At 34.9% G+C, this 25,554-nt stretch overlaps 4 protein-coding genes across 5 annotated transcripts; 3 read left to right on the forward strand and 1 right to left on the reverse strand.

The window, feature by feature from the left end:
• Positions 1-840: 840 nt before the first annotated feature.
• LOC133293170 (polycomb group protein EMBRYONIC FLOWER 2-like) lies at positions 841-13,431 on the forward strand. Of its 2 annotated transcripts, none has more exons than XM_061491703.1 (15): positions 841-1,032; positions 1,121-1,258; positions 1,618-1,673; positions 2,444-2,508; positions 2,836-2,888; positions 3,457-3,510; positions 3,596-3,655; positions 5,764-5,810; positions 5,913-6,034; positions 7,468-7,750; positions 8,525-8,573; positions 11,085-11,168; positions 11,473-11,552; positions 12,147-12,236; positions 13,098-13,431. In XM_061491703.1, exons 2-15 carry the CDS (start codon positions 1,133-1,135, stop codon positions 13,219-13,221), a joined length of 1,293 nt encoding a protein of 430 aa, XP_061347687.1. In that variant the 5' UTR covers positions 841-1,032; positions 1,121-1,132; the 3' UTR covers positions 13,222-13,431. The 2 variants fall into 2 exon arrangements, with proteins under 2 accessions (XP_061347687.1, XP_061347688.1); XM_061491704.1 differs by having other exon boundaries at positions 867-935.
• Positions 13,432-15,718: 2,287 nt separating this feature from the next.
• LOC133293163 (uncharacterized) lies at positions 15,719-16,898 on the forward strand. The gene is given in 4 exon segments (XM_061491697.1): positions 15,719-15,791; positions 15,794-15,830; positions 15,873-15,894; positions 16,257-16,898. Coding segments are annotated over 4 exon segments (774 nt in total).
• Positions 16,899-18,998: 2,100 nt separating this feature from the next.
• LOC133293168 (ubiquitin carboxyl-terminal hydrolase 3-like) lies at positions 18,999-21,941 on the forward strand. The gene is made up of 9 exons (XM_061491702.1): positions 18,999-19,106; positions 19,294-19,425; positions 19,536-19,574; positions 19,663-19,768; positions 19,855-19,913; positions 20,039-20,113; positions 21,004-21,052; positions 21,176-21,252; positions 21,807-21,941. The coding sequence occupies exons 1-9, from the start codon at positions 19,032-19,034 to the stop codon at positions 21,903-21,905; spliced, it is 711 nt and encodes a 236-aa protein (XP_061347686.1). The 5' UTR covers positions 18,999-19,031; the 3' UTR covers positions 21,906-21,941.
• Positions 21,942-22,779: 838 nt separating this feature from the next.
• LOC133293167 (G-type lectin S-receptor-like serine/threonine-protein kinase LECRK3) lies at positions 22,780-25,271 on the reverse strand. The gene has a single exon (XM_061491701.1). The coding sequence runs from the start codon at positions 25,161-25,163 to the stop codon at positions 22,782-22,784; it is 2,382 nt and encodes a 793-aa protein (XP_061347685.1). The 5' UTR covers positions 25,164-25,271; the 3' UTR covers positions 22,780-22,781.
• Between the last annotated feature and the right edge of the window lie 283 nt (positions 25,272-25,554).

Genomic DNA, 25,554 nt, shown 5'->3' on the forward strand with positions numbered 1-25,554 from the left:
AGCCTTTTAAACTAAATTTTCAAATATTAATTTTAAATTTGAACTGATTCTTTTAAAATTAATTATTAATTTTAATTAATTATATTAAATTTAAACAATTCCTATGATAGTAATGGGATAGAAATTTTTGTTGTTGTTAAGACTTAAAGTGTGCTTGACAATTTTTCTAGAATAAGTTTTTTTTTTCTTTTTTTATTCTCGGGAACAGAAATAGATGGAAACAGTGTTTGACAAAACCGTTTTATTTTTTTGTTCCTAATGATGAATCGCTTCTATTTCTGTGTTGGGGAATAAAAAATATCAAAAAATTTATGTTTTTTTTATTCCTAGACACAAAATGAAAAACACTTGTATTCTTTTAATCACTCTCTACCATAACCATCACCACCACCACCATCCCTCGACATTAGCCTCCGTCAATTATCACCACCACCACCATCACTTGCCTCTCTCATTCTTCTTAGACAGATTTTCTGGTTATTAGTTTTATAATGATCTGTTTTCAACTAAAAAGAAGAAGAAATATATAAATAAAATGAGATTCTTTAATGAATACTATTAGAATGCTAGTTAAAAAAAAAATAAAAAAATATTTATTATACTATGAATTTGTGATCACAAAAAATATTTAATTCACTCGTGAAACAAAACTCAAATAAAATGTTATCAAATATTCTCTTAATTAGAATGCTAAATATAGATAAAAATTGTATTTTAATAAACAATATAATTTGTCGTTTTGGGCTCAATTGGCGCTTCATTATTGCATGAGAAAAATGTTATAAGAAGAGTTGGGCTAGAAATTTGGATGGGCCATTATTGTTGCGTGCTGGACTGGGTTAGCGGTGCTAGGCCCTTCCCTTCTTCTCAGCCAGATCTCCTCATCGGCGACGACGACGACGAAGGGTTCCTCGGCGTTCTGTCTCTTCCTCTCAGTCTCTTAATCCTCTCTCTCTATTCACTCATTACTCTATTTCTCGCTTTCAATATATAGCTGCTGCAGTAACCTTTGCTATAGATTTTGCTGTGTTGGTTCGTTTGACCTAAACGTCTGAGATAGTATTTAACTGTGTCTGTGTGTATCAGTGTATGTGTAAGGTTGATCTCATGTGTTGTGCAGGTTGAAATCGTCATGTGCCGGCAAAATTCTCCGGTGCGCCATTCTGGCGAAGAAGAAATTGCAGCTGATGAGAGCCTCTTGATTTATTGCAAGCCTGTTGAATTGTACAATATTCTCTACAGACGTGCTCTTCATAATGTGAGATTATATGCTCTTTTTTTTTTTTTTTTTTTTTTCTTGTTTTGATTTTGTGGTGTGTTGTGACTTTTCAAATCTAAATCTTACTCTCCTATTATTATTCCATAATTAGACACAATGTTTCAATTTATTTTTTTCCTTTTTTTTCTTGGCACATTGAAAGCTTACCAGAAAGAGATATGGTTATTCGATTTTTCTGATACTTAGAACACATGAATTGCTCTTATATTTTTGTTGGATGCTGTCTGCATACCTCTTTTGCATTTGAATGTTGCTCTTAAAATTAATGTGGATGCCAAGTTTTATTTTCAAAAAATATCCATCGTTTTATTGTACTTTCTAATTCATTTCTCTTGCAGCCTTCTTTCCTTAGGAGATGTTTGGACTATAAAATAAAAGCAAGGCGTAAAAGGGGGTAACTTTTCCTTCCATCATTTGATTAATTTTTGGTTTCATGATCCCATTCTGTACTGCACTATTTCTACGCTGCTAATGTGTTTACTCAAAGCATTTTTTACTAGATTTTGCTGCTGGACATTAATTATTCGTGGATTAAATCACTGTCAGACATCTTTGTCTTCTCTTTTTGGTAAAAGGAGAATTCATTGAGTAAAAAAGGAATTTAACTTGGAGGATCGGGAGTCCCCTCCTGTAAGAGAAACAAAAACAAGGGAAAAGAAATAAAAGAAATAATTCATCTGTTCGAAAGAGCAAACACTCTTTCAATGTCTGTCTTATGCAATATGCATTGTTCTCTTAAGGAGCTAGGCGGTTAAGTCTTTGAGGTGATAGTTGCAAAATAACATACATCTAACTTAATGAAGGCATTAACACTAGGAAAAGGAGAAAACAGTGAAATATTTGGCTATTTTGCATTAATTTTCTATATAAACTAACTACTCAAGCAAAAAATTTGTGGTAAAAATAAAAGATTAGGATGGTCAATTCTCAAAACCCTAAGCTGCATATTGTCCCAAGTCCCAAAGACCAAAACCAGTAATTTTGAACTTGTGTCTTTTTCAAAATTTACATTCAACCACTGGTAGATCTTGCAAGTTTGCCTGATCAACAATTAATCAAAGTAGTTCTTCTAAAATATGCTTTATCTTTTTGTTTATGATTTTTTTTATATGTATATTTTTTTGCTATTTTGGGTGTAATATTTGTGTGATTACTTTTTTACAGGTTGAGAGCAGGGGTTGTGTTTTTCAACTACAGGGACTGTTACAACATGCTTCGAAAGACTGAAGGTACATCATAGTATCAATAACTAATTTCAAAGTTGCATCTTACCTCTGCCTTCCTATAATGCATATGTTTTCTGAAGATCAATCACAGTAGTTGTCAACATTTTATCATCTGTTTTTTGTTTCGCTGATTCCAATATTCTCCCAGATGCATATGACTGAGTTTTTGAGTGCAGAACTGCTTCTACTTATAATTTTGACATATTTATTCCTCTTTTTTATTTTTTTATGGTGCTTGTTTTATTATTCTCTTTTCTTCTAACAGTTTCTTTAATAGAAAAGAAGGATTTTGAGAGTACTGATACATTTCCTGTCTCTTCTGAAATGCAGTGACCGAAGACTTTTCTTGTCCATTTTGCATGATGCAGTGTGTGAGCTTTAAGGTATATACTGTGAGTTGTACTATCATAATGCTTCTTCGTTTCATAATTTAATAATTAGGAACAATGTTGTTACTTTTTTCTTTTCAGAAGCTAAAGGAAAACTTTGAAAACCATTTTGTCATGGAAAAAGTATTGAATTTCAGTATTTAAAGTACTCATTCTCTTATTACCAAAAAAAAAAAAAAAGTACTCATTCTCTGATTTGAATGGTAGAATCTATGTGATATTGTTTTGAAGTAGTAAAAAATTTAATATGTATGGATACAGATGGGAACTTGAGTAATTTTTGTAAGTCTCAACTTGTTTTTCTTCTGTTTGAAATTATTTTTTGTATTTGAGCTAAAATATAGCAGGACAAATTGGCAATGACTTGTTTGCCACACCTTTTTTTGACTATTTATTATTCTCTTAAAATTTTTGCTATAAAAGTCATATGAGCTCATCTGTTGATGTTTTACACGTTTGCCTAATCTTAGCTAGTTTCATTTTTCATTTTCATAATTATTGCATAATGTTTCTTGCAAGTATCCTCTTTAGCAATTTTAACAACCTCAGTATATTTGTGCAGGGTTTGCGATTTCATCTTTGTTCATCACATGATCTATTCAATTTTGAGTTCTGGGTTCGCAGTTGTAACTGTAAAGTTAGTTTTTACATTTTGATTCTTTCTGAATGGATTTTAAACTCCAATTCGTTCTATTTTGAAGGTTACCGAAGATTATCAAGCAGTGAATGTCTCTGTGAAAATTGATATATTGAGATCAGAGGTCAGAACCTTAGTTAACTTGGATTTGTTGTGAATGTTTAATTTTCCTTAGGGTTGTTCAATTATTTATTTATTTTATAAAGTTACTGTTGATAAAATCATCAAAAGCAACTCATTGGGCACTATTAAAAAAAGCTCATTAAGATCTAGCCAATGATATATTGTTGTTTTTATTAAGTAGAGATGATAGAGGTCTTCCATTCTTGATGGATCCAAAAAAGTTATTAGTAGTGCGCTATTGCGTCAAAGATGCAGGTAGTGGGTCTATGGCGCAATAGCAATTCCCCTTTAGATTTCCGTTGCGCAATGCAACAATTTGAAGTAGCGGCCAAAATCACATTGTTATAGTGAATGAAGGGTAAATCTCAGAATTTGGATCAGAGAACTTACCTTGGCAGCCATTGCTGTGTTCTCGCAGAGCTTTTAGAGAGGGAAACAGGGGAGAGAGAGAGAGAGAGAGAGAGAGAGAGAGAGAGAGACCAAACTGGAAGGCTGTTCCTTCATGTGTGTGACTGAGAGAGATTTATATATGCCAATATGGATAAATGTTATGTGGGAATGGATCCCCTCATATATCATTTAACATGATCAGGTCATAAGACAATCTCAGTCGTTCATAGACAAATCAATGGTTATAGGATCTATTTCTACAATAAAATGAAAAAACAAAAGTGAAAAATTGAAAGTACTGTTATTAAATATAATTAAACTCCATTAAATGGAGTTTTCTGGTTTTGAATCATGATTTTAAATTTTAAAATGAATTTGATTTAATTTTGATTAATTATGTCATTAATTGTGTGGGATGTCAGTTAATGTGATTGGATCCTCTCATGTGTTATTTAATATGACTATGACATGTGGGAGGATCCTAACCATTCAAGAGCATATCAATGGTGATGAGGGATGGGAGAGAAAAAAAATATTGCGATAGGAAGTTTCAAAATTATTGTAGATTTTTCCATTGATGACTAAGATCCTCTCATATGGCATGATTATGTTAAATAACATACGAGAGGATTCATTTTCTTTAATTAAACTCCGTTAAATGGAGTTTTCTAGTTTTGATATCGTGATTTTAAATTTTAAAATGGAGTTTTCTAGTTTTGATATCGTGATTTGACGAGGGATAAGAGAGAAAAAATACTGAGATAGGAAGTTTCAAAATTACCGTTGATTTGTTCATTGATGATTAAGATTCTCTCACATGAGATGGTCATATTAAATAACACATGAAATGATTTATTTCCATTAATTAATGGGATATGGAGGATGGGAAGAGAATTCAATAAGAGGGTGGCATGTAAGTAATGGGAGCATTTAATCTAGGGAATAGTAGTAGACAAATTTAGGAGCCTTAATCCTATAATTTATTTTTATTTTTATTTTTAATTTAAACCATTTACTTATCCTTTTTCAAATTTTGGGTATTATAATCATCACAAGAATTAAAGAATGGTCACAATCGTTGTCATACAATTGACTTCATTGTAGTGGCTATACCGCAATCTGCTATCCCACTATAGAGGTTTTCGGTCAGCAGCTACGTGATGCTATCCGAGATTGATAACTCTGTTTATCTTATAGAATTTGGTTTCTGCGGTTATAACCAAGAAAAGTGCTGTTGGGATAGCTTAGCTTGATTGCACTTGCTGAGATTTTCTTGGTTTCCATCTGTGTGGTTTTGACGGTGGATGTTAAAATGGGTCCCATATTTAAGGAACAACTTTGTGTGGTATGTTTTTGTACCACCATAGTGCAGTGACTAATCTAACCATAGTATAGGTTCTGCATCTCATATGCCAGGATTAGATGCAGATCATGTTAGTCTAATCAAATATTTTTTTACCTGCTGCAAAATGCGCTAGTTGCCCAAGGTATTGGGCAAAGGGTGGACAAAATATTCGGGTTTAAAGATGACCTTGCACTAATTTGTCTTGCCTAATAACTTCCGATAGAACATTCGTCTTAAATGTGTCAGTCATTGGAAGATTGAGTGATGAACATTCCTTTTTTGAATGACTATTTGATAAAATTTCCTTTTTCATTTAAAATGCACTGATTTTTTCTTATTATTCATTTTGTTAACACGGATCTATCTGTATGCAGAATGTTGCTGATGGAGTAATTCCACAATCACAAACATTCTTCTTCTGGTTGGTTGTGTATATTCATTTAAAGCAGTCACTAACCAATTACTATAATTTCAAGTGCGATTACTGACTTTGAAATGATTTAAATAACAACAAACTGAACAGTTCAAGACCTCAAAAGCGTAGACGAAAAGACTCTGTTCAAAATGAAAAGCGTGCCAATGTAAAGTTCCTGGAGTTGGACTCACCAGAAGGCGTACAGAATGGATTTCTACAGAAAGACGATGGTATCAATTATATTTTGATGATTGCTGTGACTATAATTAGAAACAATATTTAGAGACAGTTTTAGTGATAAACTTTTTTGCCTAAAGCACACAGAATTTGTCTCTTAAAGTGTATTTGTAGAAGAGACTTTTATTGTGTGCAAAAATTGTAGAAAAAAGAAGAGTGAGAGATGCAATAAATTTTAGTCCTAACCATTAGAAAATAGAGAAGTGGGAAACCCTATGTGTACTCTGCTTTTGGGAGTTGCAAATAGTCTCCTTATTATCAGTTTTAACAAAATTATTAATAGTTACAGTATTCTTGAATCTTTAAGTGTTCAAAGGGGTAATATGTACTAATGCCCAGTGTTTTAAAACTCGGCCCGGTAATCAACTCGGTCGAGGTACTGGGTCACTGGTTTAACTAGGTTCAACTTGATTTCAAAATAATATATAATAAATATTGAATTATGAACATCATGTCCAACAAATAAAAGTGGTCTAGTGGTAAGCCTTCTGATCCTCAAACAAGGGGACTCAAGTTCGAATCCCTTTGCTTGCAAAATGTATATCCTTTTACACAATTTAACATAAAACCGGTTCAACACCGATTCAACTGGTGTTGAACCCGGTTTCGGTACCGGTTCAACCCGCTGGTCATGATCGGTTCACCGGGTTGATACCGGTTAGACTACAGGACCGATCCAATGCTCAGCTCAAACCTATGAGGGCACCGGGTCACCGAAACCCGGGTCGACCTAGCCGGTCTGAGCCGGGTTTTAAAACATTGCTAACACCTGTTGGTTTGAGCGGCAAGGAGCTCACTTTCATAAGTTGGGTCTTAGATTCGAGTCTTGTGAATGGAAAAAACAGGCATTGGGCTAGCTTTGTCCTCCTAAGTGGGTCTACCCAACTCAACTCAGATTAGTCAGGGTTCAAAGTGGCCTCTGAATGCCAGGGGTCTCAGACCAAGAAAAAAAGAGGTAATGACCACTGTGAAGTTTTGAACTTGATGGATGCACCAAAATTTATTTGACAAAACTTTAGGGAGGTGAAGTGTAATTCAGCCTTCTTTTTTGTTGCTGTTAGGATGATTACTGGTCCTCCTGTTTGATTTCACTCTTACAATATATTGTCATTTATCCAATATATAGATGGGCCTGGGATGGCTAGACTAACTTGACGACTTCATATAATCTTTCAATTAAGATGCTCAAAGTGCTACATGTTGTGACAAATCCCACCCCCTCCCCCCTCCCCAATCTCCCCTTGCAAAATACAAATTGATGTAATCTTTTTACTGCAGTATATAGGGGAAGGAACAAATAGTACTCTTTTTTTCCGGCCTAACTGATGTGTGCATTTATAATTTTGTTAATTAAGAATAATGTCTATATGATTCCTTGCTCATAATTTCTTTGTTGGGTGGACTGAAATTCTAAATCTATGTGTAGATATACTGTCCTGCAAAGGGGAGAAAACGTCTAGAACATATCACTGTGAGAAGAATTTGCAGAATGAAAGGCACGGCGGAGGAAAATTTGATCCTGATCATCCTGGCACTGGCACCACGGATTACCTGGAACATGTTGAATCCAGTTTCAGCATTCCTGGTGTTTCAATTGCCATGCCCCAGTTTTCTGGGGACCCTGAATGTAGTAAATCAATACATAGAAGTGATCCTGCCCTGCCTGCTAAAACGAAGAAGTTAAACATGGATCGGTCGGACTCAAGAAAGTATGTTCGTAAAACCTTTTTATTTCTTATCTTTTTAATTTTGAAGATATAAACTTCAGTTTTAAATGAAGATTCAACTGTTTTAAAATTCTCTGTTATTATATTTATTTCTAGTGTTCATCAGTTGCTGTTTGTTTAATGAAATTTAATTTTCTGCATTCTTAGTAACATGGTATGGGTACAAGTAAAATTTCTTAGATAAATGCTAACAACAAATTCTTTGACACTTTATTTATTATTGGGTGAAATCCCATGTTGGCTCCACTAATAGAGAGCGACCCAGGTTATTTATTGGGGCCAGCATGAAATTTCACTCAATAACAGAGAGTGTATTGAAAAGATAGTATGAAAGAGTGTGTTGCTAGCATTCCTGTAGTTTCTGATAGATATGTGGTAATTTTTTGGACACAAGTTGTATATATTAAAATACTAAGAACATTTTAAGTATATGTGGAATTGTTGATAATATGAAATAATACAAAGTTGAATGGCTCTGTGAGGATGTTTGAGGTGTCCAATATCTGTATAGTATTTCTGTGATTTGTGATTGAAGTTTCTTGGCTCATGCATATGCAGTATTACTGTCACCATCAGCATCTGTCATCCGATGATTATTTTTCTTTAAAGAATGTCTTTAAAAATTGGTAATCACCATGAACTATGATTAGTTTGAGAGGATTGAGTCAGAGACATCTTTTTTTCGTTTATCTTTCTCATGAATGTCCTGATTTGGGCATTTTAATTCAATTTTTCTATTCAAAATTGTTTCTCCAGCCGTATGCTCCTGCAGAAGAGACAGTTCTTTCACTCACATAGAGTTCAGGTGATTTGTTATCTTAGATCTCTTTAAAAAATTTTATTCACTTATGCGCTTCTTAACATGCTTGGTGTATGGAGTATTTTATGTATAAGCTAATTGCTACTAGTTCCAGATTCGTGATTTGTTGACGGTAGAAATCCTTGCTTTATATGTTCAACATCTATAAGTCATATATGAAGTTTGTGCTAAACTGCTAATCCTCATTGTAATTACCACCAGCTTTTGGAAATCTAATCCCAAACAAACTAGAGTACATGGGGTCAATGTTTACTGACGGGCTACTGGTTTTCCTATCTCCTGATTGTGGGAACTCATTTTCTCATATGCTAGTCATTGATCGGCTCTTTTGTTGTTGACATTATAGGGATTTCAGGTAGGAGAGGAGGAAAAGAGATAACAAGCTAATGAATAATCTGAAATTCGTATAAATTTGGTGTGATACAAAATAAAAAACACTAGATAATCTAAAATACTAATGTGATACTCCTAATCCAAATTAAATAAGGAAATAAATCATGAAATATGAAAACCACTCTTAAGAGATAATCTAAAATACTTAAAATATTCTAAAGATAAAATAGTGATATTATGATATATTCTCTAGATATTCTAAAACTCTCCCTCAAATTAAAGCATACTAAGTCTGAAACTTGTTACAAATTAACACTTTGAAAGAAAATAACAGAAAGAAATAAATTAGTCCCCACAAAACATGGTGGGAAAGACAACTCAAGGATGTTAAAGATATCAAAGAGATGAGCATTGCTAGAAAGATAATTGAGTAAGTTGGAAGGAATGATCATCAACCTAAAGAGCTGGTTGGAATTTTGCATGGCTAATGAAGAAGAGACCTTGTCGTTATGATCATTAGTGAAAAATTCTTGGCAAGCAGTTGTACACAAGTATTAAAACTTCTCAAGTTGTATACAACATTGGGAAGCTTCTAACCACAAGAAAACTTAGGAGATTGAATGAGAACTTGGAAATTAGATTTGGGAGTTAAGTTTGGGGCTGATGTGAGTCACATTCAAGTTCAATCACCACCATAATGATTGTTGGCAGAAAGCGTAGTCACCAATCGGTAGATAAGTCACTGCCAATAAAACAAACAAACACCCAATAAGAGCTAAACGACACAAACCAGAGATAACAATCACAAAGAATACCAAGAAATAGCCGAAGCCAATTGAAAACCACAAATCAATTGAAGGTGGGAAGAGAAATTCAGATCAGAGCATCAAACATAGCAGAGTGCAGCCCAAGGGAGCTAAACAACCATTTTGAGGTGGCAAACAAAGGCTTTGGGGATTGGGCCTGACCGGAGATGGTGTGGTGTGGAAAACAATGGTGGAGGTGGTAGGAAAGAGGACTTCACGCACTAGAAAAACATGATGTGCTGATTTGAGATGTCAGCCACAGAAGGAGAGATGGCTGTTAGAGAAAGGGTGGTTGGTTGGATGAAGTGAAACCAAATTTGGAAAGAGGAGGAAACTATGAGTCAGGTTGGAAAAGTCACTGGACGCCTTCTCACATGTGGTTGGAAGGAGGCATGTAGGTGTTGGAGTAGCAATCTTCAGGTGGCATGTGCAGGTGCATGGCAGGCTTGATGGTGGCAAGGCTTTAAGGGCTGGCTGATTGAAGTATGCCGGATCCAATGGTTGCAGCAAAGAGGTGCAAAACCCACAAATAAAGGCAAACCATCTGTGACAAACGCGAACAAGAGAGAGAAAGGTGATTGGAACAATATACAACAAAGGGGAGGGTGAAAGATGTTTGCTGAAAGTTAAGTTACGTGAAATAGAGTATACCAAACAAGAGTTTTTGGGAACTTTATAGTAGAATAGTGATGGTAAGTCATAGAGAATGGTAGTGCTCTAATACCGTATTGGAATTTTCGGAATTTTATGTAGGGAAGGAGGAAAAGAAAGATCAAGTTAATGAATGTGATTTTACAAGGTTTATAGTTTGATGGAGTGATGGACAATAATTATCTTGCGATGTGTTTTATTTAACACTTACACCAGCTAGGATTGATACAAATATAATGCTTATTGTAAGTTCCGTGGAATACATTTTTGTTTTTGACTTCGATCTCAGGCTTCTTTGCTCAATTCTTGATTACCTTATATTTGCAACCCTTCTTCTAGCTTAATAAAATGGGGCAGGTTATATTTACAAACTCTTACAAACTACACTATATTCTCCCGGGAGAATACAAACTTTTACAAACTACACTATGTTCTCCCGGGAGAATATAGTGTAATTTGTAAAAAAATTCAAAAAAGTTTGTAAACGGATACTGTCCCTAATAAAATATAGCACTCTTTTTTTAATAAAATTGAGGTAGCTTCTGTTAGTAGATATGTTCTTTTAATGCTTCACCGATGGTTAACAAGAATATAAAACCACTTCCCGTTAAACCCGACTAGCGAGTGTGGGGTGATGGTTAACAAGAATATATATGATTTATTTCTAAAACCCCATTTCTTACTTTGTACTGTGTCTTAATTGAAGCATATGGCGCTAGAACAAGTGTTGTCAGATCGTGATAGTGAAGACGAAGTTGACGATGACATTGCAGATCTTGAAGATAGAAGGGTAAGATTGGAAAAATCATTCAAAATTTTCTTTTTTCCTCTTTTGTCTTTGTCAAAATGTTGCATTGGGTTTTGTCACTTCTGGGCACAATTTGTAGAAAGAAAGGAACAGGATTACATTTAATTTAACAGTTGGATTCTTAACTGCCAAAGTATAATTTTCTGAAATTATGTTCTTCCTTTTCGCTTCTTAAAATTCCCGTCTCATTTTGGTCCTTCCCTCCTTTTCAAGATCTTGTGCAGTTTACTATTGGATATTTAAAGCGAAACAAGCTTACATTATGTTAATCACTTAATTGTTGCAGATGCTTGATGATTTTGTGGATGTTTCCAAAGATGAAAAACAGCTCATGCATCTCTGGAACTCTTTTATGAGGAAGCAAAGGTGTGTAATGCTGGCCATCATATTAATTTTTCATTACTGTTTCTTTTTCCCCATAATTAACACCTATGTAGCACCGACACCGACACGTGACACGTGACACGATACGACACGACACTCCGACACGTTAATTCTAAAAAATGTTAGATTTCGACACGTTAGGACACATTTTGATATTAAATAATATTTTTAATTTATGTAGTGGTATATTATATTTAATATTCAATAATTTAATAAAAAATAAAACTAAACTTATAATATTCATCAATTTTGCAAAGAAACATAAGATATCCCATATATTTATATTAAACTCAATAAAATGGTAATCGTAATCCAACGAATCTAATAGTTGGAACTAAAAACTTAACGTAACGCAACCTTTGATCTTTTTTTGAATTTCTATAACGCGTGTTGAAGTGTCGGGGAGTGTCGGAGAGTGTCGGGAAGTGTCGGACACGACACGCCAAAGTTATTGAAGTGTCGGTGCTTCCTAGATTAACACTAGTTTGCTTCTTGTTGGTTTTGCGCAATGAATAAAATGATTTTCTGTATCACGTGCATGATTATTGTTGGTTTCATGTGTTTCTATTGTGGTAGGGTGCTGGCTGATGGTCATGTTCCGTGGGCCTGTGAGGCATTTTCCAAGCTTCACGGAAAAGAGCTGATCTCATCCCCTGCTTTATTTTGGTACGCTTTTTGCTCCTTTCTTCCTTTAATTTTTCTATAATTTCATGTAGTTTCCCTACTAAAAGGAATCATGCTGAAACAGTAGCGGACCCAGAAAATTTTGTTTATGTGTGCACACTTAAGGCGGGGGTTCGGGGGCAGCGCCCTCGAAGATTTTTTTTAAAGGAAATTTTAAATGTATAGGGTTTAAGCTTTTAATTATAGGAGTTGGTTGGGTTGAGCCCATGTTAGTTAAAATCCCGATTTAAATCTGTGATTTTACGATTTTTTTAATCAAAACGATTTCATCAAAATTCCAAACACTTTTACGATTTTTTTTACGTTAGGATTTTACGTTTTATGATTTTTTATCCTCCTTCCGATTTTAGGTAAGATCTCAATTTTAACTAATATAGTTGGGCCTATGTTTACTTTTTTCTTTTCAATCTTCCTAATTTTTTTTTTTTTTACATTACCTAAATCACCCACCCCTTTGGAAATTTTTTTTTCTCAAATGTTTGTGTCTGCATGTGCAATGTGCAGACACATGCAACACCGTAAGTCCGCCTCTGTGCTGAAAGATAAAAAAAAAATTAACTGTAATTTGCTTTGAAATTTTGTTGTTATACTTTGTGTCATTTTCAAAACGCTAATAGTTTCCTTTGCTTTGGAATCTTGTGTGTTTACTGCACGCGGTTACAACAGTACTTCCTATGAGATAGGGCATCCACCAATTAGATAGAACTGACATCCAAATTCTGCTGCTGTACAAAGTATTGTACATATGCATATATTTTGTTCATTAGCTATTGCTTGCTGCAATATCTCATGTCATTTATTTTAGAATTCTGTTTTTGCAAAACTGAATATCCTTTTATTCAGGTGTTGGAGGTTATTCGTGATTAAACTTTGGAATCATGGTCTTCTTGATGCCTGCACAATGAACAACTGTAGTACAATATTAGATAATTACAGGAACGAGGGATTGGATGCTGGCAAAAATTAAAGACCAGAAGGAAACTGACTCGACCACAAGAATATACTGTCTTCCCTGCCTTGAATTTTGCTTAATTGCATGTTCCCATTTGCTTATTTGCCTAGTTTATTCTGATTTTTTGAACTATCATTGGACTGTACATTGTATTAATATTTCCAATGTATGAGATTGAAAATTAGGGCGGTTCCCTCATAGTAATGTTTCTTATTTAGTCATGTCTCGTCTGACATAAAATTTCTTTTATATAATTATAAAAATACTGACGTTTTGGTTCATCACATAAAATTTTAATGGTGTACGTCGTATGACGTTTTGGTAATGTTTGCAGTCGTTTGTAAGTTATTTTATGTAACTGTCAAATGTTTTAGAAATATAATTATAAAATTTAATAATTTTTTGCAGAGAATATCTGAATTCATTGAAGAAATTCATGTTTGTTTTTGTTAACTAGATTGGGAAAATTGGTACCAGAGCAGATTGAACTCTTTACGAAGCAGGTGAAGTGGTAGTTATTTGCCACATTAAATAACTAGCAGAACATAAATTGCAATCCCGGAGAAAACTTAAATTCTAGAACGAGATCTTTAACCTAGATTCTCCATGGGCATAATTTTTGTAGATTCCTTTAAAGTTTGACTCTTTGAGCACTACCAAAGAAGCAAATGATCTATAAATCTACGAAATGCCTATGCAGGTCGTAATTGTTAAAATCTTTTGCATCGAATATCTGAATTCACTGAAAAAATTCATGTCTATTTTGCTAACTAGATTGAGAATTGGTACAAGAAGAGATTGATAAAGTACTATTCTCCTTTACTGCTTTGAAAATTGAAACAGATATGTTGTGTTGTTGAGAAAGAGCAAGACTCTGGTCAACACATCAGACTGAATACATACTTGTCCTGCTAGGTAACTTAGTTATAGTGAATTTGGATTTTTTCATGTGAAAAAATGGTCATGGGAATATGTTATTTGATCGCAATCATTTATTTAAAAATCATACATTTTTCTCTCTCTTAACATGATCATATGGCCATTTTTTCACATGAGAATCCAAATCCAGTTCTAGCAATGACTGATACCTTGTATTGGTCCGAAATGAATTATAGGGTCTACACTTCTAAGAAGAATTCCTCTTTCATGTTAAATGAGATTTCTCCAAAACAGTCACAATTAAACTAGCAAATAACTATAGAGTGAACATTTAACTGAAAAGCTGTTTTCATATAAAAATTAAGCAAAACTAAACATGTGCTCATCGGCATATCCTTTCAAAAATCCCAAACTTAACATTTGAATTAGTATTTTTCTTATTAAGAAGTTTCTCTTTTGTCCTAAAATCATTGACACTTTTCAGAGGGAAAGAAAAAAATTAACGGAGATTCGTAGTAAACAGCAAACGCGCCTTAAAAAAATGGCGCCAATCCCACGCCGCGAAATTTCAAAAATTTGACAGACATCGTAAAAAATTCAGAAAGAAAAATAGCTTATAGTAGCTTTACCTTTTTACGTTCTTCTCTTGTCTGGTTCTCGCATTGTTGAATGCATTGCGATGGATTCAACCCCAAGTCTTCAAGGTACCCAATTTCAATTCTTTTTTTTCTTTCCCCATCACGTTTTAGGTTCCCGGTTTCGGGGTCCTCGCTTTCGTGCCCATATGGTTTGTATCAATTTCTTATTAAAATTCACCTAATAGCATGAAACATGGGAATGACGTCGATTACGAATGACTAAATTGTGGGGTTCTCAAAGTTTTCATATTTAAACAGACAACAACCCTAAACCTAAAAAGGATATTTGTGTTTTGTGGATTTGTCTGTCAGAGCTTCCTGATATTGGGAATTGGTTCTCAAGCTATGAATATCAGTCTCCCGATCTGGATTCGAATTTTAGTCTCGAAGAATCTGCTTTCAGAGTACCCGAAACCCAGAGAGATACAGAAGAAAAAGCGGATTTTGAAAAGATTAGGACTCGAGATGAAGCAGTTGCAGGGGAGAAGTTAGTCCAATGTAGCATAACTTGTGATAAAGATGATAATCATAATGAAGACATGTGCATGATCAAGGTAAAAAGTATCTACCTAATTTTTCAGTTTTGAATTAGACAAAGAAAAAAAGTGGAAAGAAATTCAGCTTGTGGGCGTTAATTGGTTATAGTTTCTTTTAGGGCTTTCAGAGTTAGGCTCTCAGAAATTAAGCTGAGAAATGGATATTTAAGAATTTTATATTTGTATTCTTTTTTTAACAGAGTATGGATTCTTTCAGCTCAGGCTCACTCCTTTCTGGTTTGTACTTTGTCATGCTTCTTTTGGAATTTCTTTTGCAAAAAGTAGCTATGATTTGGCTGCCAGGAAAATTTCTGTGCAGTTCCACAGAAAATGTGAAATATTCATATTTCAACTAGTTAACAGTGATTGGCTTATGTTTTTCTGCGTTTTTTTTTTATAAAAAAAAATGTATATATTCAGAGCCTCCGGACATCAGAAACTGGTTCTCAAGCTACGTTTATGAGTCTTCCGTGTCTGATACCGGTAGTCTTTTTTGTGATGAAGTTTCTCAAGAGAATGGTTGTGAGGATAAGAGGTTTGATTTTGAAGTCATGAATGAAAATGAAGGCAGGTTTGAGATTGTCCACCCGAAAGGATGTGTTGAACACAATAGCTCTTCTGATAAAAACATGAAGGTAAAGCAAAAGAAGCCTTCAAGCAGGGTACTCATTCTTGATTTCTCTTTTGAAACTTTTCTGTTATAGCGTTGCTTGGGTAAATAATACGTATTTACTTACTGATGAATATATATGTTCCTAAATTCTAATATAAGCCATCGTTAAAGTATGCCAATAAACATTTGTGCTCAATTGCACCCAGAAATAAGTAGAACACTTCACTTGCTGATGAATAGAATACTGTTTGATTTGCCAAAGTTCATAGGAGGAAAGTTTGGTTAATATATGACTGTAGTCTAAATACATGAATGTGTCCACTGTCCAGTAATTTCCTCCTAGTCATTTCTGCTTACTGTTTTTCTTTGGTGTTGGAATCGCAGGCTGATGGCAGTGATGAAATGAAGAAAAAGTTAAACACTGCTAATACTTCCCATTTGGAAAAGATCTTGCAGCCATGCATGCAAGATAAGACACTGCAACATAATCTTGGTCCAAACAAGTATGAGGATACATTGAGCTTGAATCACGGAAATCCTGGTTGTAATCGAGAAGAAAATCTAATGCCATTGGATCCCGATAGAAGTACAATGAGGCCTCCAAAGCTGGTAAGGAAGAATGATACCAAAGATGCAAAATCAGAAGCTGAGATCCAACATGACAAGCGGGGCATGAGCGCTAGTTTAGTTAAAAGCTTCTCCCCAAGTTCAACTTGTACAGGCAATAAAGAAAATGATGGTTTTGTTACAGCAAGGAAGAAGAGTTGCACGGGAGCAAATGATGAAAATTCTTGGAAGAAACCAGAAAAGAAATTATTACATTGTTCAACAAATACACGAACAGTTTCATTGGCAGGTGAAAAGCATGCTGTGACAAAGAGAAAGGCATTAACAGAAGCAACAAATCTTAAACATTCCAATGCCATGGAGATTACAGGGAAATGGCAATTCCCTCAGAAACGTAAACCTAATCTTGGGCCTTCTCTGAAGCAACTTAGGCTAGAGCGATGGGTTCGTAAGATTTGAAAGTATCTTTTTTATCTGCAACCATTGGTTCTAGGTAGTAAGCAACTCTTTTTCTTTTATTGAACTTCTCTGATTTAAGTCCTCAGAATGAACAAAATTATTGGAGAGTCGCTCCCTATATAGATTAAACATTACACAAACCAAAACAGTCGGGTTTCTGTCTGGAATAAAAAAATCCCCCATGAAGATAGTTGTCTCAACTGCTCTACTTTGCCGTTTAGTAAAAAGACCAGAACTTAATTTATGTTTTTAGCAGAGAAAATACTTTAATTGCGTAACGTATGATTTTTGTTATCTCTTGATACTGAGAGTTCTAGTCAGAGATTAATGAGTTTATGTTAGATTTGAATGCCCTTTCTTAGGCATCTATAAGGAGATATTTTTGAGATTAACGGTACACTATAATAGACAATATAACTAAAGGGTGGGGTGTGTGCATAATAATAGCTAAGAGAGACAGGGTTTAAGTGTGTGTATTTGGTTGACTTAATCTTTTAATTATAGATGAGTTACCTAGTAATAGTGGATTTCTCGGTCTCTTAAGAATATTGGTGCTATATTTAAGAAATTTTTTCCTAATTTTTCTCTTGACTATTAGCCTTTCTTGAGGTTTTTAGAACGTGGGCCTTGATAACAATTTCCATTCTATCATTCTAGTTTATTATCGTAGTCAGATTGGTTTACTCTAAAATGAAAAGAAAATAAAAAAATTGATACACTGGCAAACTAAGGGTGTGGGGAGGAAAGAAAAAAAGTTGATTCTTTGAATCATTTACCTATGTATGATTAAAGGCTTAGTGTTACTTGGTTCGAAATTCTTTTATTTTTGTGGTGTGGTTTACAAGGGAAGAAAACTAATAGTAGCACTGTAGCACAATTAGGGAAAAGTTTAATTATTATAAATACTGCATATATTATTTCATGAAAAAAAAAACTAAGTAAAATATCAATGAGGAGATCTCAAACTTAATAATATGGATGATGAAATAATGAAATAGCCAAATTGAGAAGGGCAGGGGCAGGCCACAAATTTGTCCACGGAGGAAAGATTAGATAGTTATCAAGTGCATGGAGGACACCTACATTTAGTAACTCAATAACCAAACTAGCAAAATTGAGCTTGTCAATCAGTCAGATTATCTGCAATCCAACTTGCTTCATTCTTTTCAAAATTAAGTGTATTTAAAATCAAATGTCGTAAGAGGTTTTTCATTCTTTTGACTCATACTATTCAGTAATGGAGCATGCTTCTGTGGGATCTTGGGACAAGTCACAGTTCGATATATAACTAAGCAAATTTCACATTGACATCACACACATGCACGTACACTCACACCAACCCGCACACGCACACACATTGATATATTTATCTGAAGAAGAATTCATGTATATAAGAATTCTTATTTGTAGAAATAATAGAGCATGAAGAAATTAACAATATTTTTTTTTACCTTTTGAGTTGTTATGTTATGTCTGATCGGTCAATCAAGAACAAGGTCAGAGAGAGATTAAAAACTGTTGATTTATATAAAATCATTCAACCAACTATTTCTAACAATCGGCTGAAAATGAAATGACATCTTCCTTTAGGAGTAAAAAGATCACAATTGAACAAGTTATTATCATAATTATTTTTGTATGTCCTTAAATTTCATTTTATGTAAAACGAGATTATCTAAATTTTGAAGTATTTTTATTTTTTTATTATTAATTTTTACATTATCATAAAATAAAAAGAGAAATCAATATAAGGCTATCATATCAACAATTTTTTTTTCTTATACACTCAAAGACTGAAGAGTTTGTACCGTGATGTGAATATACAATTGTCATATTCTTCTCTCAATTAATATATATATATATATATATATATATATATATATATTTTAAATCTAGTTTGTCTAATTATGCATTATTTAGCAAAAAATATGAAAAAATGGGGATGAAGATAATATAAATGACATTGACATGTTTAGAAATGGGCTTGGCTTTGGTTGTAGAAATTGGTAGGCCTGAATTGGGTGAATCTGATGGGCCCACTAGAGTTTGGCACAAGACTATAAAGCAGCAATGGCAGTGAAAAAAAAGAAAAAGAAAATTAGAGAAGAACAGAGCATAAACTAAGCGAAAGTAATGGCTACCTTACAGGAAAGCGCTTCTACTAAAAGATGGCTTCCCCTCGAAGCTAATCCTGACGTCATGAATCAGGTTTTGCCTATGGATCCTCCCATTATGCCTTTCTGTTTATATCAGAAAGAGGAAAATTTGTTAATAAGAACCAATTTTAATACAGAATCATTTTTGGCGTTTGCGGTTGCATTTTTTGTTTATTTAATTTTTTTGGATTAGGGGCATGCATAATTTAAGTGTTTTAGTTATTTTGGGTGATTTGCAGTTCCTTTGGGGGCTTGGGATTCCAGAGAATGAGGCAGAATGCTGTGATGTTTATGGCTTAGATGAACAACTTCTGGAAATGGTTCCAAAGCCTGTTCTTGCAGTGCTTTTTCTTTATCCCATAACCACCGAGGTTTTTTTATTTTTTTTTCATCCTACTACAACTCTTTATTTGTTATATATGAAGGTGCCTGTGTTGCTTTTTATTTTCAACTGATTTTGTGAAGCTTTTACTCTGGTCAGACTGAAGAAGAGAGGATGCTACAAGAAAATGAAAAAAAGGTGAGGTGATATATCTATTTCTATTTTGGGTAGCATATTCCATGATGTCATTGATTATTGAACTGCATGCTGTGTTGTTCCGGTGTAGGAACATAGCAGTAGAGTGTATTTTATGAAGCAAACTGTGGGTAATGCTTGTGGAACAATAGGACTGCTCCATGCTCTTGGAAACTTAACTTCTGAGGTCAAGCTTGGTAAGTTTTCAATAATCAATTGCCTCTGTTAAGATCTTTAGTGCATCAACCATTATTTCTCATTCATTTAGTGTTGCTTTTGTCAGTTGAGGGGTCGTTCTTCGATAAGTTCTTTAAATCTACTGCAAGCTTGGATCCGTTGCAGGTTATTCCTGGCCCCGCCCTACATTATATCTTTCTTTCTCATATACTCATACATGCGGGCATAGACATAATTGATCGGCTAAAAGGAATGCTCATTTTGCGTTTTTTAACTTCTATATCATACAGCGTGCAACATTTCTTGAGAATGACCGAGAAATGGAAGTTGCTCATTCAGTGGCAGCAACTGCTGGTGATACAGAGGTAATTTATTGATTGAAGCACCACTAAATGCGGAATGATGTGATACATTTATGGTAGATATATAGTGATCTGAGGTTCAGTCTTCATATCTTGAAAATACAATCCAATGCATTTGGATCGATATTTGCTCATATTGTTACTTTTTAGTTGTTATCTTTAGTCTTTAGATGTGATAAAATGATACATACTCAGGGTCTTTACTCTTTATATAACATCATTTAAATTTGTTGGTCTCTTTTATAATAAGTAATCTTGGGAATGATGAAAATTCTCGGAAGAAACCAGAAAAGATATAATCCAATTCGTTTGGATCAATATTGCTCTTATTGTTACTTGTTAGTTGTTATCTTTAGTCTGTAGATGTGATAAAATGATACATACTCGGGCTTTATTTAACATCATTTAAATTTGTTGGTTTCTTTGATGATGAGTAATCTTGGGAATTTCAGTTTTGGATTTTAGACTAGTAAATAGTAATTTGAGTAAAGAAAAGGCCAGCATTGCAAAATTATGGTTTCCGCTGTTCATTTTATTTTGTAACTGGATCTGTGCATTGTACAAAGGTAAATTTTTGTAAACCTATTGCATGTCAATGGCCTTTTGACTTCACAGTTGATATAAATTTGTAAGTATACATCAACCTGTTTGAGTCAAATTCTGCTTCCCACTTGAATTTATTGACCTTAAAGTTGTATGACTTACCTGCAATGTTCACGGGGATTTACTTTTGTGGGGCATAAAGGGAAGAAGAAGAAGAAGAAGTTTCCTAAATTAGAAGAAGCTGCAATTAAAGAATTCAAAATGATTCACTTAATCTGATGCTAAAAATATATCTAATTGAGTCTCTCATCTTATTATTTATTTTTTTGTTTAAAATTTTTGTAATGCAGGCATCAGACAATGCAGACGCACATTTCATATGCTTTACTTGTGTGGATGGTAATTTCTTTATATAATTGATACTGTATATATCAAAATAATTTTGTTTCTTTTCCTTCTCTCTTTTGCATTTGGTCTGCATTTTATCTGGGATTAATTTCTGCGCATTTTTGTCATATGCAGATGAACTTTATGAGCTTGATGGAAGAAAGTGGGGGCCAATATCTCATGGTCCATCCTCGCCTAGTACTTTGTTGAGGGTAAATATCTTTGCATGTTAAAGCTATAATGTTAGAGCTATGATTGTTTTGTTCCGTAAAGTCTTGTACTAAGGATAGGATCTATTCGTTCTGCAATTCATATAAAGAAAAGATTCCTTTATATTGTTGTCAAATCACAAGGTTTCTATAGCAAAGCGGCTCAGGCAATTTGCTCCGGAGCATCCCCCTTTTGGGACCAGTTTTTTAGATAGATGATACTTTAAATTTGTTTGGAAAATGAAGCTGGTGACTGTGCCTAAGTTTTCTAAGCAAAGCACCTCTCCCTCTGTTCCTCGCCCCCACCCCTTTCTGCCAGTGGCTGCCACCTTTCTGAGTTAGCTTGCATGTTGTGCACGTGCTTGTGTATGCCTTTTGCTTTGTCCGAGTGCATTCTTCGTGTCAAATTTGGTGGGATTGTGCTGCATTTTGATCATGGCATTTTCAACCCTGGCATATGTTTTCGCAGTCATTTAATTGTGTTAATTTGCTGGGTTTGCTGCCCTTCATATTATTTTTTATTTTAAAATTACTAATATGTATTTAAATTACAACAGGATGCAGCTAAAGTAATACAGAGCATGATCCAGAAAAATCCAGACTCCCTCAACTTCAATGTCATTGCCCTGTCAAAGAAATCCAGGGATACATATTAAGGCAATTTAGTATTGTTGGGGTCATGTTGAAGAAATCTATGTATCATTTTACCCAATACACCAGTGCATTTGCTCAGATTTCCGCCCCCCTTCTCACAAGTGATCTAGGAAGCAGAACCTCGTTCATTTCAGATTAATGCAGTCTATGTAATTTTCATGATGAACAATGTGAATGAAATTTCAAATCCAATTCATCATGTGAAGATTTGTGCATCTATGTGGTTCTGGGGACATCCAAGATCGTCCGTGGAAGCAGATAGCGACCAAGGTAAGTGATTTTTCTGCAATGGCATAGAATAGAGCTATAGTTTATTAATGTTTCCTCCACAAGGTAAAGATGCTTCTAAGTTAGGGAACATCTAGGTTGAAGTTATAATTAGACCTTGGTAATCAATATGGTGGATTCAATTTGTTGGAGTACTTGGCTATTCAGTACAGAAACTTTGTGCAGAAAGTCATAATTGACTATGTTCGACCTATAAATAAACTCTCGGTATGAATTGTTGAAACGTTTTTATTATTATATAATGTAGAGTTTCCTTTCATTTAAAGAGTATATGATAATTGAATAGGAGGAATAATTTGCCCTAAAAAAATACTCAGGTTTATACAAAGAATACCTGCCGAGAGAAGTATTCTTGGTTTTGTCCTATGCTTCCTCCATAAAATGATTGCAAATAAGACAACATCTTGAATGGCATAGAAACAATAATTATATTGGAGCATAAGTATATTCATTATGTAGGAAGTATACAATAAGAAATAAGTCATAACATAAAATAATCATGAAATTTGTGGAAAATTCGCTTCGGAAATGGTATACACAACCATGTCAGGGCTACCTTTTCTGCCCCAATTTTCTGGGCTGGATGGCATTCAAGAAATTGAAGTGAAGGAAGACGGCCATGGTGGGTTAGGAACTTCAACCGAACCTTGAAGCATTTGCATGACCTTTCCCATTGTTGGCCTCATTTCATGATGCTCTTGAATGCACCAGATTGCTATCTTTACCCAATTCTGTAACCTGCCAATGTCAGCCAACGCCTCATGATCGTTCTCCACCAGAGCATCTATTCTCTTTTCTATATAGCAATCATAAGCCCAATCTGTTAATATTGCTCTCTCTTCCTCCTCGGAGTCCATTAGCTGCACACTTTTTCTGCAGCAAATGATTTCCAACAACATGACACCAAAGCTGTAAACATCCACTTTAACCGTTACAGGAACATTCTTGAACCATTCAGGAGCCACATATCCTCGAGTTCCTCGGATCATGGTATTGGTTCTACTTTGGTCAGACAACAACAACTTGGCCAACCCAAAGTCAGAGATCTTTGCAGTGAAACGTTCATCTATGAGTATATTTTGAGGTTTAATATCGCAATGAATGATGGGAGTGTCACACTCTTCGTGTAAGTACACCAACCCTCTTGCAGTATCCAAAGCAAACCTAACCCTTAGATTCCAAATGGGTTTGGGTTGTCCAAATAGGATATTTGCAAGAGAACCATTGCCCATAAACTCGTAGACAATTAGCCTATGGAGTCCCTCGTCACAAAATCCAATCAACCGTACCAGATTTTTGTGGCAGGTTTTACCAATAGCACTTAACTCGGTCTTAAATTCCTTCTCTTGTTCTTGTGCCAATCTGTCCAATTTCTTGACGGCAACCACATTGTAAGACGCCGCTTCTAGTTTGCCTTTGTAAACAATGCCAAAGGAACCCCTGCCTAGTTCTTCCTTAAAATCCCACGTGGCTTCTTTCAATGCTTCATAAGTAAATGAATGTAAATTTGATTCCAAATTACTTGAAGCTTGGACAATCCTTCTGGGCTTCAAGAGAAGAATCAAAACAACAGTAGCCAGGAGTAGACTGTTGATGACAACGGAGCCAATAAGTAAACCTAGAACTGGCTTAGCTCGATCTTCTTTCTTTGGGTTAGGACTATTGGCAGGACCAAGGTTACCCAAAGGAGCAATTCTTGTTTTCATAAGGACCAAGTGACTGCCACTGTTTGATCTTCCATTAGAGAGAGGTAATCTTTTCTTCCAACATGTTTCATCCCTAAAAATGGCAACAGCACACATGCAATCAATCAAGCAAGATTGTTGGCAGTCCTGTTGAGAGGAGGGTTGTAACTTTTCATAATCTGATAGAGGCCAATCCACGTATCTAAGAATAGTAATATTATATAGCTCTTCTGGCTGTGCTTGCGATCCTCCATCATTATCTGCCCCACAACCAAGGGTGAAATTGGGTTGGCATCCACCAAATTGATTACTAGGATCTATTAGCGAATACCCATCAGGACAATTGCAAGTAGGCCTCTGATTTTCCTTGGAGCAATAGCTATTATAGCCACAGCAACCGCTACCCATGTCATTAAGTATTGCAATGCATATATTATAAGGAACATACCTCAAAATTGTCCAGCCTTGTTGGGCACTGGAGCTCCTTGGATAAGCATAATGGGTGAAAACTCCATGGAAATCAAGTGTCGCTCTGTAGTAGTACACCTTAGGATCGAGAGTTATGTTATCCCATTGTTGACCTTGAGGTTGTATTCTAGTCCCATTTGTTGTCTCTACATAAATATCCCCCGATTCATTGAATACTAATCGTGAAGCAGAGGCAGCAGCATCAATTTTATAATAAGAGTCATAACGAAAATCAGTAGGCCAAGCAAGGGGGCTCAGAAAGACATCACCATCCTGAAAATAAAGTTGGAACCTTCCTCTTGTGTAATTGGTCTCTGTGAATCGAGAAGTTAGCTTGCCATCTTGCTCCAGAGATTGGTTAGGCAACAACGTGTCTGTGGGATTCTTGAAACTTTCCCACACATTAGTAGAATTGTTGTTCAAGAGAACAAAGTTGCCAGTGTCAAGCATAGCTCCGTGGGAAACAAGGGCGTTTGGTTGTGCCGTCCATATGGATTTCCCGTTAGGACTTGTGAGCGTGAGCCCTTTTGATGTGAGCTGAATCTGTGATCCTGTTGGTGCTTTTACAACATCATCATCTGCTTTTGCATTCCAAACAACGGTCCGGTCGGGTATTTTGTTATACCAGATGGAAACCATGAAGAGGTTTGTACTTGTGTCGTTAAGTTGGCGAAACCCGAAAGCAAAATCACCCAAAGGTGATAGCCACGCATCATTATCATGAGTGGTAAGTGTTGAACTCAGATAAACGTTTGCAAAAACTAACAAAACTTGAAGAAAGACAAGTGTAAGAAGAATAAGAGGCGTTACGGCAGCCATGGATTCCTTGAGAAGCGCGGCTGCTGCTGCTACTCAAGTTTGGGAAATGCCCTTTTATATATATTTTACTAACAATAAGAAGAAGAATGGAGAACATGATTGATAATAATGACTAGTTATTTGTTGATTAGTGGCAAATGACCAGGACATGAAACTTGGAAGATGAGGAGTGGGTGATGAAGATCCAATTATATAAATATCATGTTGCTGGTAAAAAATGTTTGGCAGAATCCAGATATTTCTTCCATCGTATTCATCGTGAAATTATTATATTAATACTACTTTCTAAAATTTAGAGAAAACGTTAGATACACGTAAGAAATATCAATCGTCACTTTTTTCTTGTGCGGTTGTATCCTAATCTCTTAAGAAGACTATTGAGCCAAGTGTT

Source organism: Gastrolobium bilobum, unplaced genomic scaffold, assembly GCF_033153095.1.
Source record: "Gastrolobium bilobum isolate Gb01-03AN ecotype WA unplaced genomic scaffold, APGP_CSIRO_Gbil_v1 utg100355, whole genome shotgun sequence".
Classification (NCBI taxonomy): Eukaryota; Viridiplantae; Streptophyta; class Magnoliopsida; order Fabales; family Fabaceae; genus Gastrolobium; species Gastrolobium bilobum.